The 19,080-nt window shown below is 37.0% G+C and overlaps 1 protein-coding gene across 2 annotated transcripts in view; it reads left to right on the top strand.

Moving 5' to 3' along the window:
* RALGPS2 (Ral GEF with PH domain and SH3 binding motif 2) overlaps positions 1-19,080 on the top strand; it is a 187,766-nt gene that overhangs the window by 91,195 nt on the left and 77,491 nt on the right. For both annotated transcript variants that reach the window (XM_025389595.1, XM_025389604.1), the window contains exons 7-8: positions 2,674-2,766; positions 14,492-14,618. In XM_025389595.1, coding sequence (XP_025245380.1) covers positions 2,674-2,766; positions 14,492-14,618 — 220 coding nt within the window. The remainder of the gene's footprint in view (positions 1-2,673; positions 2,767-14,491; positions 14,619-19,080) is intronic.

Below are 19,080 nucleotides of genomic sequence, written 5' to 3'. Positions count from 1 at the left end.
TTTTTTGTTTGTTTTTTTGTTTTTTTTGAGACAGGGTCTTCCTGGGTCGCCCAGGCTGGAGTACAGTGGCACAATCACGGTTCATCGCAACCTCTGACTCCTGGGCTTAAGCAGTCCTCCCATCTCAGCCTCCTGAGTAGCTGGGACTACAGGCACATGCCACCACGTGCCTGGTTAATTTCTGTGGGGTTTTTTTTGTTTTTTTTTTTTTGTTTTTTTTTTTGGTAGAGACAAGGTTTTGCCATGTTGCCCAGGCTGGTCTTGAACTCCTGGGCTCAAGCAGTCCACCTTCCTCAGCCTCCGGAAGTGCTGGGATTACAAGTGTGAGTCACCACGCCCGGCCTCTGTTTATTCTTACTATGAAGTAGTTATTTGGGCTATAAACTTCCATAATACCCCTCCCCTCTTCACTTAGCACTAAGGTTCACAACAGGCATTGTTGCCTGGCAGTCTCTTGATGGTGGGTGAGGATTATTTCTCTCCTGCCCTTACACTCAGGCTATGAGTCCTTCAGTGTCTCTGCTTTAGGCAATGAGAGTCTCTTATTGGAACCCCCACCACAGGTTAGGCAGGCCCTGGGCAATGTGTCCCCTGAAGCTTGGAAAGCTAACCAGATTTTCGTATGTCCTCCAAGGGATTGCCAGCTTTGGTGTTCAGCTTACATCTCTGGATTCTCCTTCTCTTAGTTTTAGGGTCCTAAGTATTCTTAATTTTATTGCTAGCTTTACAATGAATTTTCATAAGATGTATTTCATATCTTACCCAGTGTTCTAATTATTTTCATTGGAAGAGTAGGTCAAGGTGTCTAATTTGCCAGACTTCTGGTATGTAGCCTTTACTAAATTTTGAATCCATTCCCCCTCTTCAACTCCGCTGACACTGACGTGTCAGATCCTTCTCACCATCTCTCACTGTAGTCTCTGAACTGATTCCCTTTCTGTATATGCCACCTTCTGCTCCCTGATCTTTCAAAAATGTAGTACACATCCATAATATCTTACCCAAAGCATTTGGGGCCAGATATATTTAGGAATACACTTTTTTTTCCAGATTTTAGAAAGGTGGTGTATGTAGTTCATATACCATCTGTGGCATTTTCATTGCAATCACCTCCACCTCCTGCTTATGTAATACCTTGAAATCAAACACATTTAATATTTTTGGAGCAAAACATGTAATTATTCACCTTAAGTGAGATCAGTAAAGTCTGTCATTAGCCTCACATCAGGTTAGATTTTCCCGCCTAGTGAACTTGAGACCACACTTACCAAATAAACAACACTTTGACTTTTCAGGTTTGAGATCTCAGAATTGCAGATAAAGGGTTGTGAACTGATGCCTGGCATTCAGTTATATCATTCTCAAATTTTAAAATTCTCCAGATCCTCCACTGGAGTTCTTACTGCTCATGAAAGTAAGTCTAGCCTCCAAAGAGGCTTCACATGTAAAAATGGCCCTTTCTGTTCTCTTCTTCTGATACTCTGATACTTCTGATACTCAGCTTCCAGACACCTTCATGGCTTTGTGCTTTTTGTATATTGTAGTCCCTCTTTCTCATAGCCCCTCGCTCTCAAGTGTCATTTCTGGAAATCAGAATCTCTCAAAGTTAGAGGCTGATTATTCTGTAGAACCCTACATATACTTTTATTTATAGAACGCTGTATATACTTTTGTTCTAGAAATATGCAAATTGGATTTGTATTTGTTTTCATGTCTGTCTCACTAGACTGAAGCTTCTTGATAGGTCTTTTTCATTTTTGTATATGCTGTCTAATATGGTGCCTAGTATAATAAATGCTTAAAATACATCCGTTGAATGGTTTCCCAGTTAGATTGTATAACCTTGTGTGAAGATTTATATTATGTTTTGTGTTATTAATTTATTTTGTTTTTGTTTTCTTCGGGCTTTCACTTAAATGCTCTATCCGCAGCATTTTCTAGACCTGGGACTTACCTGGTAGTAGGATTAGGACAGTTGTAAAATGACTAATTTTTAGACAGGACTTGCGGGATGTAAGTGTCAGGTAGTATTTAAAAATCTGGGAAATCAGCAATAAATGTGCAGATCTCATGGGAAAGTACTGGGAACCAGTGTTAGGTAGGAGTTTTCTGCATGCAGACTGTAAAATCAGTGTCTCAGCATGAATGAGGGAAAAAGGATCTGGGAATTTGGGTAGGAGGAAGCAGAAAATTGAGGAGGACTGTACTGTGAAAGGCAGGTTTCACCCTTGCCATGGAATAATGGGAGTACTGGTTGGGAAACCAAATCAGAATCCTGGATGTTGACCCTTTCTTGAAACTTGAAACATAAAGCAGAGGCTTAGTAATAGTTCAGTATAAGGGAGACTGTTTACTAGAAACCAGCTTTCGTGATCATACCATGTAAACTTGATAATGAGACATAACCTTGGTTTTCTTAATATATTACTCAGCTAGAGGTAGATTTATTCCCAGAGCTTGGGGACAGTGCCACAGTAGAACATGTAAGTTCTGTTGTGCACCAAAGCAACTTAGTGTAAACATAGTGGGTACTCTAAAGACAGATCTTAGTAATGAAGGTAGTATATGCTTAACACTACCAGTTGCCAAGATTGTACTTGTTAGTCTAAATTTTTCTTGTATTCATGTTGTTTCTTTTTCATCCCTCTCCCCCATTTTTTTTTAAATCTTCAGAAACTGTATGAGCTGAATAACCTTCATGCACTTATGGCAGTGGTTTCTGGCTTACAGAGTGCCCCAATTTTCAGGTTGACTAAAACATGGGCGGTGAGTAATATTCTTTAGTTAATGAAAGGTTAGATTTCCTGTGGAAAGGAAAGATGTATTCATTTCCTTTGTAATTCTTATTAAGGTTAATATAATGATAATCGATAAGGATTTTTAAATTGCTTTGTACTCTTATTCTTTGATACCTACATTTTTTTTCCTTAAGCAGTGCACTGGGTGTAAGGTAATTTTGGGGTGCAGTTTGGTGCTTGGTTTTTGCTCCTTAGAGAATCATTTTTGTTGGAACACTTTCAGTATCTTTGACAACGTAGTGTTTAATATTCAGCTGATGGGAAGGTATAAATACAAAAAAAATGCATTTAATCATAAAGATTATGCTTTTGGAAAGTTTGAGGAATATCTAAATCATAGGTTTCAAAAAAAATTTACTGATTTCAATTTCCATTATTAATCTTAAGTTTTTTCCTTAGGAATAATGGAAAACTTGATGATTAACATGGAATTATTTGCTGTTACTGCACATGCTGATACTGTTATGTTAATCATATTTGGTTCTATTACTTATACAAGATCAGAGTATGAATTTTGACCTCTGCAAATTTGTGTATTTTCATATTTGAGTAACATGATACTGTACTCAATCTTGTCAGGTATTTTTCATTTAGATTTTATATAAATAAAATTTTATATTCAATTAAATTTATTTATATTCAGTACTATTCTTAAATGTTAAAGAGCGATGATTTTGTTTAGAATCTATTACATTTTGTACAAAGGATCAATGTGTTTTTAAGGTCCTGTGCTAAAATCATGATTGACTTTTTAAAATATGTTTTTATTACTAAAATATAACTGTTTTTAATTAACAAAGGGCTGCTTTTGCTTTTTATAGTATCTGAAGAGACAGATGTTTCCCATGAAAACCAGTGTAGATTTCTATATTGGAAAAACATTAGTATGGAAAAGCTTATGATCCTTTTTATATTTCTTTTTTCTTTTTTATAGAAACACCTGAGTGTGAAGAGTTTTCTTTAAAAATTCTTTTTAGTAATTATGGCCTTATTGTCTTTTCTTAAAATTTGAATTTCGTGGAGGAATGGAAATGATTATAAATATACAGTTATGAATTATATCTTTAAAGTTTTAGGGAAAAGAATTATACTCTGTGGAAAAAAAATTCTATTTTTATTTTTTTGTACCCAGGCTGGAGTGTAGCATGATCATAGCTTACTGCAGCCTCCAACTCCTGGGCTCAGAGGATCCTCCAGCCTCAGCCTCCCAAGTAACTGGACTACAGGCACATGCCACCGTGCCAAACTAATTTTTTTAAAAGTTTTTATAGTGATGGGGTCTCACTGTGTTGTCCAGGCTGTTTTCAAACACCTGACCTCAGGCGGTCCTCCCGCCTTAGCCAGAGTGCTGGGATTACAGGCATGAACCATTACACCCAGTCCTATACTTCTATTGATGATTTGGTTTGGTAATGAGGTACATTTTTCTGAAGTTAATTTTTATTTTCCTTGAAGATATTTTCATTGCTTCCCTTATGTATTTGCATGGAAAATAATACTTGTTATTTGGTAACAGCTTCATTATTTATCTGAATAAAACTTTTGATGGTTTTTATTTTAAAATATTTCATATTGTGCTATGCACTCTGTAATTGCTTGACATACAGTAGTGAATGATCTAGACAATGTTCGATTCTCATACAGCTAACATTCTGCTGGGGAAAAGTAAATTGCAAATAAATAAATGACTTAAATAGCGATAAATGCTCTGAAGAAAAATAGAAAGAAAGGCAGGACAGTACTGTTATGTAACATGGTAAGAGAATCTTTGATAAATGACAGTTCAGTAGAGACCTGGAGGAATTGAGGAAACCATTTATTTGGATATCTGGGAGAAGAGAGTTCCAAGTAGAGGTAATAACAAGTAAAAAGGCCCAGATACATTCAAATGGCAGAGTGGTCAGTGTTGACAGTAGAATAAGCTAGGAAGGTACCCGGTGGTAGGAGATTATTTCAAAGAGGTAGCATGAATCAGATAATGGAGGTGCTGTTTACTCATATTCGGAGAGGTATAGAGAAGGACCGTTGTGGGCTGGGGTTCTATTTTACACATACTGTGCTTGAGTTGGCTGGTAAACATTCATGTGAACTGTAAGGTCAGAGTTAGATGTACAAGTTTAAGGGAGTGGTTGGGGCTAGAGAGAGATTGTTATAATGATCAGTGTAAACTATTTGAAGCTAGATGGTAATCATCTAAGGAGGGAGCATAGATGAAAAGCCCTGGGAGCCTCCAGGATTCCCAAGTAGAGATTGGAAAAATGAGGAGGAATCAACAAAGGAAATTACGGGTAGGACACATTTTTCAGTCAAGTAAAGAAAATGTTTCAGTAAAGATTGATCACCTTTGTCAAATGCTACTAATAATTCAAATAAGGCACAAAGTTTTTGATGACCTGATAATTGGAAAGGATTGGCGACCTCAGGAAGAGTGATTTCAGTAGAGAAGTGGGGTGAAAAACTGACTGGAGTTGAGAGAATGGTGGTGAAGAAGTGGGACAGCAAGTATAGAGAATGCTCTTGAGGAATTTTACTGTAAAGGGCTGCAGTGTGGTTTGTAGAGAAATATGGTATCTGGAAGGGAATGTGAGACCAAAGATTTGTGGTATTTTGTTTTGTTTTTGGAAATGGCATCAATGGCAATATGTTTTATGTTGGTGGCAATAATCTAGTAGAATGAAAAAAATGACAAGAGAATGAGGGATTACACCAGTGATACGCTTGATTAGATGAAAGAGAATTAGATATAGTACTCTAGTGTATCAGTAAGAGGTTATCCATTTTAGGCCGGGTGCGGTGGCTCACCCCTGTAATCCCAGCACTTTGGGAGGCCGAGTCGGGAAGATCACGAGGTCAGGAGATGGAGACCATCCTGCCTAACATGGTGAAACCCCGTCTCTACCAAAAATACAAAAAAATTAGCCCTGCGTGGTGGCGGGCCCCTGAAGTCCCAGCTACTCGGGAGGCTGAGGCGGGAGAATGGCGTGAACCTGGGAGGTGGAGCTTGCAGTGAGCCAAGATTGCGCGACTGCACTCCAGCCTGGGTGACAGAGCTCTGTCTCAAAAATAAAAAGAATTTATCCATTTTAACAGCAGGGAAGGGAACACATTTAGTTACAGATGCAAGTAAGTTGGTAGATTTTGTGGTGGGGTTCTTAGAAGTTCTTCTGATTGTTTTGTTTCCTCAGACATAAAAAAGCAAGGTCTTTAGTTGAGAGTGTTATGGGAGAGGTGTTGGAGGTTTGAAGAAAGAGGAGAGGATATAAAAGTCATCTGTAGAGTGTGAGAGTCCATTAACTAAGAAAACCTAATAGGTTTGATAGATCTTATGTATCTTTAAAGTAAAACCAGTCAGCAGAGTTACGTATTCTCCAGCCAGGTTCAGATATTCAGCATAAGCTTTCAATAGTGCCAAGAGTTGTGTTTAACCAGAGTTGGGATTTTTTGAGGCTTTTATACCAGAGGGGTTAAGGGTAGCACAAGAGGTGAAAGACAGAAAATATGAGTTGTTTTATTGACAGACGAAGAAACTAAACCAAGTAAAAGGAGGGAGATAATGAACAGTGAAAAGGTAGGCTGGTCACTGGTTTGAAAGCCACAGTGGAGTCAAATAATCACTGGATCAGAATGAGAAAGGGAGTGAAAGCTAAGGGTGGTAGAAGATAAGATCGTTGGAGCAGAAGTCCAGAAACTAAGAAACCAGAATATTGGGAGTATTATCTCCATGAAATGGCAATCACCAAGATTTATGATAAGAATAATTTCGGTTCATGGATTTTTTTTTCTCCAACTACCAAAATCTTTAAGATACAGGGGAAAGATGACTTATAGATCTATAAATGACAGTAACATTAAGTGTTGTAATCTAGGGTTCTCTCGTTTAATATGATAGCCATTAGCTACATGTGGCTATTAAACTTAAATCACTAAAATTAAATAAAATTAAAAATTTATTTCCTTGATCATACTGGCCACATTGCAAGTGCTCAGTAGTCACATGTGGCTAGTGGCTATCATGTTGGACCACACAGGCATAGATTTTCACCGTCGCACAAAATTCTATTGGACAGCACTGACCCTAGTGCCTTCACCTTAAGAGAAGCTGGAGGATTTTAGGGAGCAGGGTGAGATAATGAGCTGGAAGAAATTGTGAAGAGTAAGGAGCAAAGATTACACCTAACCTACCTCCAGGCATATGTTGCAAGGTTTATAAGAAAAGGAAGGGAATGCTTACAGAAAATGTTAAGGATGGGGATTTTGCAGAGGATGGATGATGAATTCAAGAGGATACAGTTGGAAAGGTTTGGGATGATTTTGTTTTGTTTTAACCGGTAAAGAGAATGTACCAAAAAGACAACAACGTTCTATATAGGGAAAATATTAGGAGCATTTTCTTTAACATCAAGGAAAAGGATGCTCAATTTCACTGTTGTATTCAACATACAATTGCTATTGTATATGTTTTAATGTTCGTAACATCATTATTCACAGTAGTCAAAAGGTAGAAGCAACCCAAACATCTTATCAGTGGATGAATGAATAGACAAAATGTAGTATATACATACAATGGAATATTCATCTCTCTTAAAAAGCAATGAAATTCTGATACATGCTGCACCATGAATAAACCTTCAGACATTATGCTAAGTGAAATAAGCCAGATACAAAAGAACAAATACTGTATAATTCCTGTAATTCTACTTATATGAGGTACCTAGAGTAATCAAATTCATACAGACAGAATCTAGATTGGTGGTTGCCAGGGATGGGGAGAAATGGGATTTGGGAGTTATTATTTAATGAATATGGAGTTTCATTTTGAGAAGATGAAAAAGTTTTGAATATGGATGTTGGTGTTATCCTTGAAATGGCCACCTGAAAATGGTTAATTGTATGTTATGTATATATTTTACCACAGTTTTTTAAAAATAGTTTACTTAAAGTGGTTGAATATATGAACAATACAAAATCGGTTATATTGGAAACAACAAATATTATTTAAAAGGACATCATTTACAATATCAACAAAAGAAACAAAATATCAAACAATAAGTGGAATAAAATGTGTAAGACCTATATGCAGAAAGTTATAAAACTTTACAGGAAGTCATTAAAAAAGAACTAAACAGAGGGAGCAATAGCCCGTGTTCGTGGATAGAACTATTGGAGTTCTAACCAGTTTTTGGAACTGTAAAATAAACTGAATGTTACTAAATAAATGAATTTAGTAACATTCCAAGATATAAAATCAACATACAAAAATCAGTTGCATTCCTGTACATTAATAACGAACTATCAAAAATTAAGTTTAACCAAGGAGGTGAAAAATCTATACACAGAAAACTATAAAACATTAATGAAAGAAATTGAATAAGATACAAATAAATGGAAGGGTATCCTGTGTTTGTGCATTGGAAGAATTCATATTGTTAAAATGTCCATACAGCCCAAATAAATCTACAGATTCAGTACAGTCACTATCAAAATTTCCATGACATTTATCACAGAAATAGAAAAAACAGTTCTAAAATTCACGTGGAATCACAAAAATCTCAGAATAGCCAAAGCAATCTTGAGCAACAGCAAAACTAGAGACATCATACTCTCTGATTTTAAAAATACACTGTAAAGCTATAGTAATCACAATATTATGGTTAGCAAAAAATAGACTTGTAGACCAATGGAGCAAAATAAAGAGCCCAAAAATAATACACACATTTGCAGTCAATTGATCTTCAACAAAGATAACAAGAACACACAATGGGGAAATGATAGTTTCTTCAATAAATTGTGTCAGAAAAACTGGATGTCCACATGCAAAAGAATGAAACTGGACCCTTACCTCATACCATCTGCAAAAATGAACTCAAAACATATTTAGTACTTAAACACGAGGCCTGAAACTGTAAAACTACTGGAAGAAAACACAGGGGAAAAGCTTCTTGACATTGGATCTGGACAACAATTTTTTGGCTATGACCCCAAAAGTACAGGTAATGAAAGCAAAAATATACAAATGGGATTGCATCAAACTAAAAAGCTTTTGTACAGCAAAGAAGACAGTCTATGGAATGGGAGAAGATATTTGCAAACAATACATCTGATAAGGGATTAATATACAAAATACAGTCATATATGGCTTAACGCTGAGGATACTTTCTGAGAAATGTGTTGTTTGATGCCCTTTTTGTTGTTCAAACATCATAGAGTGTAATCACACAAACCCAGATGGCATAGCCTACAATACACCTAGGCTATATGGTACAGCCTATTGCTTCTAGACTACAAGCCTGTACACTGTGTTACTGTGCTGAGTAGGTAGTTATAACACGGTGGTATTTGTATATTTAAACATGGAAAAGGCACAGTAAAAAATACAGTATTATAATCTTATGGGACCACTGTTGTGTATGCAGTTTGTTCTTGACTGACAAGTCTTTATGCAGCACATAACTGTATAAGGAGCTCAGACAATGTGATAACAAAAAAACAACCCAATTAAAAAATGGGCAAAGGATCTGAATAGACATTTCTCAAAAGAAGACATACACATGTCCCACAGGTATATGAAAAGGTGCTCAACATCACTAATCATCAGGGCAATGCAAATCAATACCACATAATACATGATCTCACACCTGTTAGAATAGCTATTATCAAAAAGCCAAAAGAGGCCGGGCGCGGTGGCTCAAGCCTGTAATCCCAGCACTTTGGGAGGCCGAGATGGGTGGATCACGAGGTCAGGAGATCGAGACCATCCTGGCTAACATGGTGAAACCCCGTCTCTACTAAAAGTACAAAAAACTAGCCGGGCATGGTGGCGGGCGCCTGTAGTCCCAGCTACTTGGAGGCTGAGGCAGGAGAATGGCGTGAACCTGGGAGGCGGAGCTTGCAGTGAGCCGAGTTCGCGCCACTGTACTCCAGCCTGGGTGACACAGCGCGAGACTCCGCCTCAAAAAAAAAAAAAAAAAAGCCAAAAGATAACTTACAAGTATTGGTAAAGATGTGGAGAAAAGGGAACTCTTGTACAGTGTTGGTGGGAATGTAAATTGGTACAGTCATGGAAAACAGTATGGAGATTCCCCCCAAAATAATAATAGAACAATTACATGATCCAGCAATCCCATTTCTGAGTATGTATCCAGAGAAATTGAAATTGATATGTCAAAGAGATATCTGCACTCCTATGTTCATTGCAGTATTATTCACAATAGCCAAAATATGGAACCAACCTAAATGTCCGTTAGCAGATGAATGGATAAAGAAAATGTGGTTTATATACACAATGGAATACTATTCAGCCTTACATTTACAGCAGCATGGATGAATTTGGAGATCATTATCCTCAGTGAAATAAGCTAGATACAGAAAGACAAATGCTACTGTACAGTTTCACTTATCTGTGAAATCTTAACTGAACTCATAGAAGCAAAAAGTAGAAGAATGGTTGCTGAGGTGCAGGGGAAATGTTGGGTCAGTAGGTACAAAGCTTTGGTTATCTAGAACAGGGGTAACCAAACCCCGGGCTGCTGACCAGTACTGGTCCGTGGTCTGTTAGGAACCAGGCCACAGCAGAAGGTGGGCAGCAGGCAAGTGAGCATTACTGCATGAGGTCTGTCTCCTGTCAGATCATCGGCAGCATTAGATTCTCATAGGTGCGTGAACCCTATTTGTGAACTGCGCATGTGAAGGATCTAGGTTGTGTGCTCCTACTGAGAATCTAATGCCTGATGATCTGAGGTGGAACAGTTTCATCCCAAAACCTTTCCCCATTCGTGTTCATGGAAAGATTGTCTTCCACAAAACTAGTCGCTGGTGCCAAATAGGTTAGGAACCCACTAATGGAGAGAAAATAAGTTCTGGAGATCTAATGTACAGCATGAGGACTGTAGTTGACTGTAGTTAATGAGACTATATTGTATGCTTGAATTTTTCTAAGAGAGTGGATCTTTTTTTATTTTATTATTTACTTTTTTTTTTTTTTGAGATGGAGTCTCGCTCTATCACCCAGGCTGTAGTGAGGTGGCGCAATCTTGGCTCACTGCATTCTCCACCTCCCGGCTCAAGCGATTCTCCTGCCTCAGCCTCCTGAGTAGCTGGGATTACAGGCGCCCACCATCTTGCCCAGCTAATTTTTATATTTTTAGTAGAGGCAGTGTTTTGCCTTGTCGGCCAGGCTGGTCTCAAACTCCTGACCTCAAGTGATCTGCCTGCCTTGGCCTCCTGTAGTGCTAGGATTACAAGCTTGAGCCACCATGTCTCAAGAGAGTGAGACATGAGAGAGTGAATCTTAAATGTTCTTACCATACAAATACATAAGAACTAACTAACTTTGTGAGATGATGGATATGTGAATTAGCATGATAGCTTGATAATAATTTCATTTTATATATATATGTATTAAAACATGTACACCTCAAGTATATGCAATTTAAATTTGTCAATTATACCTCAGTACTGCTGGTGGAAGATTGATTGTAAAGTATATATGGAAATTCAAAGGTTCAGGAATAGCTGAAGAAGACAATGGGAGTTGGGGACATAAGCATTTGCCCTAACAGATGTCAGGATATACTATATTCTTTGGACAGTGTATGATTCTTGCAGTTTTAGACATATCTACCAATGAAACAGAATGAAGAACCCAGAAATACCTCCTTGTTTTTACAGAATTCTGATATGTGTATGACAGAGATGGCGTTGTAAGTTGAAGAAATGAGGGACTGTTTAATAATTGGAGCTGCAAAATTGGTCACCAGTTTGGGGAAAAAAAATGAAATCAGGCCCCTTACACCATTTACAAAAATCCTTATGACTCAAGGGCTTAAATGTGAAATGAAAAACTTCAGTTTTTTAGAAGGAAAAATATATGTGAATATCTCTCTGGTTTGGCTGAATAGATTTCTGGCTTGGGATAAGTAAGGATTTTTTAGATAAGATACAGAAAGTATCTTTCATTCCAACAATGAAAGAAAAGATAATAAATTTTGTCATGTTAAAGTAAGAATTTCTGTTCATCAAAAGATATCTTAAAATTGAAAAGAGGGTGCAGTGGGGGGGAGATACATACAACAGTTGTCCAACTAGAATGTGTCCAACACAAGAATATGTATCCAGAATATATAAAGAACTCTAACAAAGAAAAAAGAAAAAAAAAATAGAAAAATTAACATTATAAAAGTATTTTGGAGAAGAGAGGATACACATAGAAGCAGTGAAAATGAATGAACTATGGCTTCCCACAACTTCATGGATGAAGCTTTAATATCACAATGTTAATGAACAAAGTAATTGCCAAAGACTAAAAATGAAATAAAAATTAAAAGGGAATAAAATTTGCCAAAAATGAAATAAAATTTGAGGGGAATGATAAACAGAACATTCAGAGTAGTGGTTACTGGTTACCTCTTAAAGGCAGTCAAGGCAATTGGATGGAAGGTGAGTCATGTGTATTCATTATAAAGTTTAAATCCGTTTAACAAAGCCATACCAGGCTCTAATGATAATTGAGTGTCACAAACAAAAGATTATAATTAATCTGCACCCCAGGTCTAAGATGAAGTATTCATTTATGCAGATACACACATTCATACATATTGTGTGAAGATACAAATCAAGGTGATGAGGAATAATCTGGGAGTTTGTGTTTCCTGGGGTGACTGACATGAGCAGGCATTCATCTAGGTTTTCCCCCAAAACAGATTGTGGTGGTAAGGTGGTGTCAGATATCTGGTCAGGAACATCTAGAATTCTGTGTGTCTCCTATTTCGTTAATACCAATGAAAGTGTGAAGAGCCTTGCCTGCATTTGTCATGCTCTTGGTGCCAAGGACATGTGAAGTTAGAATACTGTGAAGTGTTTTGTCCCCCCCTGCCCTCAGCATTTTTTGGAGGGGAAGATATAGTAAAGTGACTTTATAAAGATAACATTATAAATATCAAAAGAAAATTTGAAAAGAAGAAAGAAAATCAAGACTTCTCAGTTAATAGAGTTTCTGAGCTATCACTCAGGAAATACCTATATTAACATCTAATGAGTTCTTTACATACATATTCTTCCTCTAGTCTTCTAGAAACAAGTCTCTCCTACTACAGCTCGGATTGAATTCTATTTATCTGATTATTGATTTATTATGAAAATTACAAAATCATGTTATTTTTTATGTGTTAGACCATATAGTTTGTTACAACAGTTCTGTGTTTCAGCTGTGGCAAGGTTAGTTACGAGTTCCAAGTAATTTGTTTCTCCTGATATTGTGCCAAAGTTGTTGAATGATTGACTTGGGGAAAAAAAAAAAAGGCAGGTTTATCATTATCCCTGTGTCCCATAGCTATATTTTACATATCCAAATACTTCCTTAAGTGGGAAAGAGATAGTTAGATTTACAGGCAACAAGCAAACATTTGCACCTAATCTTGAGGCTGCTAATCAAGTATGTTAAAAGTGAAGTAAGAGAAACTTGTAAAACCACTGTTTTAGACCGTGGAATATCCATCTAAAACATTAAAGCAAAGGACCCCTAGACATTGTATTTTGAAGAGGGAACAATACTGTTGAAACATTTTTCTAATACAGATTATCTGAAGATAATCTGCATCTTTGAGCCTCTGAACAATAGATCCCAACTGTACTACGTATAATACTAGAAAGAGTAGTGGATTAGGTGTCAGAATACTCTTATCTCCAGAACCAGACTATAAGACCCTGAAAAACAAGGACATACATCTTTGTGAGTGAGTGAGTAAGAGAGAGTATTGTATTCCACTACTTGCTAACCTTGTGATCTCAGTCTCCTCATTTCTAAATTAATACTCATACTTTTTTGTTAATCTCATAGGAAAATTAGATGAGACTTATATAGGTGGAAATGTTTTGCATGCTGTGAAACAACACCAATATTTTAATATGAAATAAAGTGAAATCTTATTTAGTAATGAAATGGAAACTTCATATGTTTAAATAAAAAAAATAATTTTTTCAGTCTTTGGAATGATTTGAAAAACTATTTCCTGAACCTTTTAGTGAACACCATTGTGGGTGACTGACTGCTTTTTTTTTTTTTTTTTTTTTTAACTCCCCTTGATTATTTACATTGATCTCATAGGGCACTTACTACAAATCTACCTCTCAAGTGTCTTATAACAGTATCTTTTAGTTATGCTGTATGTTATATAGCACTGATCAAAGAGAAGAAAATGTCAGAAATCAAAAAATGTAAGGAATTACAGAATTTTAAAGTTATTAGGACTAGCCACGACTAGATTTATCAAGAAAAAGGGTTAATCACAAAATTTGGTGTTTATTTCTTAATGATTATGCAAGAATGATCTTTATCTTTGAGGTGGCAAGGGACAGTTCATTAAAATACTTGGACATTTGAGCTAAATATGAATGCATAATTTTCCAAAATTAGGAAGGTGATTAATAAAAATTGATTACTTTAAAATAGTAAACATGAAAATGTTATAATTTTTTACTTAATTTTATGAACATACAAAGGATATCTTACAAATAATGAATTTGGATTAATAGACGAATCTGATTTTGTTTTATTTATATACTACAAAGATATAATTAAAGAAGATATAACTTTGAAATTAAAATCCATATTCACAGTAAATGCAACTTCAGTTCAGGTCTTTGCTACAACAAAATGAGATTTGTAAATAACTTAGGTTTTTCTGTTTGTTTTTTAGTTATTAAGTCGAAAAGACAAAACTACCTTTGAAAAATTAGAATATGTAATGAGTAAAGAAGATAACTACAAAAGACTCAGAGACTATATAAGTAGCTTAAAGATGACACCTTGCATTCCCTATTTAGGTGAGTTATGTCACTGTGTGTTTTTTGTTTCTAGTTGTTCCTCTTCCTTAATCAGTAATTTATGTGAAATTCAAGGTATTTTTTGAATGTTTGTATCCTTTGGTAAGCTGAAAAAAATTGACTAAAGATAGTTGTTACCCTGTTACCTGGAATGTATTTTCATATTAGTCTTTTGCCCTAAAGGTTTTTCATAGTCTATAATGTTTTCTTAGAGTAGGACCATATAGTAAAACATTATTTTTTAACTGTTTTAGTAATGCTTTTAAAGAATATAATAGTTTGTAATGATGTTTAATACATTAAGGAAATTGATCAAAGTCCTTATATATAGTGAGGAGATATTTTAGTGTGAATTCTGAAGTAGTCTCAATGCACATTGGTATTGTTTACCAGAATGAAATCAGTTGATTCGCTGTCGCAATTTAGCTTCGTGCTGAGACAGTTCTGTATTTCGCATCTCATCTAATTAAGAATTTATCTCTTTATTATATATCTGACAGCTTATAAGTTCAAGAAGTATTTAACCAATAACATTGTAAGATTATTTTTAACGAAATAGGAATAATGCTTTGTTAGGTGTTTGAATGAAAAGAAGACCCAAATAAATTGTTCTTTTAAATAGATATGTAAATCAGGCATAAGGAAAATATATGATACATACCTAGTATATATTAAAATGAAATGATTTGATCCTATGTAGAGAGTAATCAAATGATGAAGATTTGGTGTTTTCTGGTCCTCCCCCAGATTTTGTGTTTTATGAAATTACACTGAATTTCAAGATAGCTATTTCTGAGAGTGATTACAGTGTCACCTTGAAGTCTTTACAGTCTCAGTGACTAGAAGACAAAGAAGAGACAAAGGCAATTGATACATGCCCATTTAGCTACTATAGAACGTCAACCTTACTTTCCCAGAGAAGAGTTTAACTCTTTAGAATATTGTGGGACACCCTAGGATTGCAGAGAATGGGGACCTATTGTGTACCTTGTGTTGAAGGCAGAATACCCCTAAGCACAGTAGAGTTAATGGCCACTGCATCCCAGAATATTTTATCCTGTTTCTTTGGTAAACAACTTAGGACCATAGTAAGCATGACTCTTATCAGAGAGGCTCTAAGCTGGCTATTAGGAGAAAGACATTCTGTATGCGCTTTACATTTTTGTGTTGTTGCTGTCATTCTTTGTTTTGTTTTGTTTGTTTTTTGAGACAGTCTCGCTCTGTTTCCCAGGCTGGAGCACAGAGGTGCGATCTCTGTTCACTGCAGCCTCTGCCTTCCAAGTTCAAGTGATTCTCCTGCTTCAGCCTCCCAAGTAACTGGGATTACAGGCGTGCACCACCACACCCAGCTAATTTTTGTATTTCTAATAGAGATGGGGTTTTGCCATGTTGGCCAGGCTGGTCTTGAACTCCTGGCCTCAAGTGATTCACCCGTCTCAGCCTCCCAAAGTGCTGGGATTATAGGGATGAGCCACCACACCCAGTGTGGTGCTCTGTGTTTTACCATAGCCTTGGCTTGCAAATATAATTCAAGGAGAGAAGGAATAGGGAATATTTTCAAAAATAATGCCTTCACAATTCAGAAGAATGTATACTTTTTATAGTGTGAAGAATATTTAGACTGAGAATTGGCAATCCTCAATTCCACAGTGACTCTACAGTCCTAATTTTTCAAGTCATTGAATTTTCTTCTTTGAGTCTTGTTCTCTACCTAGAAATAGCATGCATAGGCCGGTCGCGGTGGCTCACGCCTGTGATCCCAGCACTTTGGGTGGCCGAGGCAGGTGGATCACCAGGTCAGGAGATCGAGACCATGGTGAAACCCCGTCTCTACTAAAAATACAAAAAAAAATAGCCAGACGTGGTGGCAGGCACCTGTAGTCCCAGCTACTTGGGAGGCTAAAGCAGGAGAATGGCGTGAACCCAGGAGGCGGAGCTTGTGGTGAGCCGAGATCGTGCCACTGCACTCCAGCCTGGGCGACAGAGCAAGACTCTGTCTCAACAAACAAACAAAAAAAAGAAATAGCATGCATAGGACTAGAATCATGTTCTTCTTAAGGCTGGATGAGAGCATTGTGGTATCTTCTTTCTTTCTTTTCTTTTTTTTTGCGACCCAGTCACTCTTGTTGTCCAGGCTGGATTGCAGTGGCACGGTCTCAGCTTACTGCCACCTCCACCTCCTGGGTTCAAGTGATTCTGCTGCCTCAGCCTCCCATGTAACTGGGATTACAGGCGTGCACCACCACACCCAGCTAATTTTTGTATTTTTAGTAGAGAGGGGGTTTTGCTATGTTGGCCAGGCTAGTCTTGAATCCCTGACCTCAAGTGATCCGCCCACCTCAGCCTCCCAAAGTGCCGGGATTATAGGCATGAGCGATCACACCCAGCTGTAGTGATGTCTTCTAATTAACTTATTTTAATATTGAGAAAACCAAGATCCAGAAAGATGGAAGACCTGGCTCATAGTCCTAAGACCTAGTTACTGACAGGTCTGCATTCTGAAGTCTTAACCTAGAGAGCTCTAATTATACCTGCTGAACTCTCATTTTAAAATTTACCAATTTTACGATTGCTTTCCTTTTCTCATTGAAATATGTTTTTCTCAAACTAAATTTCATAATTCATATCTTCTGGAAAAGAATTAAGATTATTTTCCTTTCAAAATGAGAAAATAAAATAATAGGAATCCTTATGCTGTCATTTCTAGTTGGGGAACTTCTTGTACTCTTGGACCTTCTTGACATTTTTCCACAGTGGAGACATCAGTACAGGATTGAAGCTGTGTGCATCTGTATATGTGCTTAGGTACACTCAGGCACTCTCATGCACACACACAGAGAAAGTTGGGAAAGAAAGCACTAGCCAAGTTGGAGTTCAGTGGAATCAGGAAAGGTTTTCTATTGGAGAATATACCTCTTCTTTCTCAGCCCTGGTACCTGAAACAAAAAGTAATCATACCTGTGGGTTAAAGCAAATGAGGAAAATGTTGAGGTACAGATGTTAATCTGGAGAAAATATTACAAGCATTGTTTTTCCTGTATCTTCCATTTTTCCTGTCATCTCCAATGACTCCTTTTTTCAGTTCCCTTTCATTTTATATGTTCTCATGATGCAGGATCTTATGTTTCAGTCTTGCCATGTAGTTCTGCTTCACTTTATAATTAAGCTAATTTAAAAGTATCCTATTCTTCTTGTCTCCTTTTTCTCCATCTTTACTCTCTAGAAATTTTCCTGTCACCAGTGACTTCCTGGTTGAAACATTTAATAGGTGTTTCTCAAGCCCCATCTTAATTGTGTGAGAGTTGGTGTCGGTTATTTCTCCTCTTTGAAATTCTCCCCAAGTAGCACTAGTCTTTCTTGGCTTCCCTTCTGCATTTCTGGCTTTTGTTTTATTGGCTGCTCTTACTCTACCTTCATCCTTTAAATGTATTCTTGAGAGGTGTCAGTCTACTTTTCTTTCTTTCTTTTTTTTTTGTTTTTGTTTTTGTTTTTCGGAGACTCTGTCATCCAGGCTGGAGTGCCGTGGCACAGTCAGCTCACTGCAGCTTCAAACTCCTGGGCTCAAGCAATCCTCCCACCTCAGCCTCTGGAGTCGCCGAGACTACAGGTGTGTACCACCAAGCACGGCTAATTTAAAAAAAATTTTTGTCGACATGGGGTCTCGCCATGTTGCCCAGGCTGATCTCAAACTCCTGGCCTCAAGCAGTCTTCCCACTTCAGCCTCCCAAAGTGCTGGGATTACAGGTGTGAGCCACTGGGCTCAGCCAGTCCACTTCTTTTCTTACTCTATACAATCGGAGTGATCTCATCAGGTGTTTTATATATATTCCCTGATCTTCCAAATCTAGACTAAATCTGTCTAACTTTGTATATCATTGTATATTTTATATCTATCTTTGTATCTTAGCTATCTACTTAATCCCTGGGGCCTTCTAACATTTTTAGATACTAAGTGAGAAAAATCTACAGATATCTTCCATTCATCATGTGCAGAAGGGAATTCATCATCTCTCCTCCTTCCCCCAAACTTGATCCCCATCTTATTTCCTATAGCTCACTCTGCCAGTGACCAGTGAGTGTAGTATTATTAACACTGCGGTACCACACTACAGCCTGGTGTTTTAATGCATTTCTCCTTCCTCCTCTCTGCTTCTCATATTCACTAGTAAAATGCATGTGTCTGAGGGTTATCCAAGAATTAGAAATCAAAAGGGAAAAAAAAGGAAGGAAATTAAGACATTAAAAGAGAACATACACTATAGAATTTGCATAATTTTAGATATTGGTATTCTTCATATAGTTCATCCCTATCTGGGTATGTGCAGAAGCATCTTGATTGTGAGATTATTGGGGACTCCTTGGCATAAATATTTGGTAGACATGGGAATGGAAAATGAAACATTTATCAGATGAGTTTTTATGATTCAGTTCGTTTCCGGTATGAAAATCATCCTTTTAATGT

This window comes from Theropithecus gelada, chromosome 1 (genome assembly GCF_003255815.1).
Source record: "Theropithecus gelada isolate Dixy chromosome 1, Tgel_1.0, whole genome shotgun sequence".
In the NCBI taxonomy this organism is placed as follows: domain Eukaryota; kingdom Metazoa; phylum Chordata; class Mammalia; order Primates; family Cercopithecidae; genus Theropithecus; species Theropithecus gelada.
Note: the sequence above shows the minus strand (reverse complement) of the source record. Positions and strands in the feature narration are given on the sequence as shown.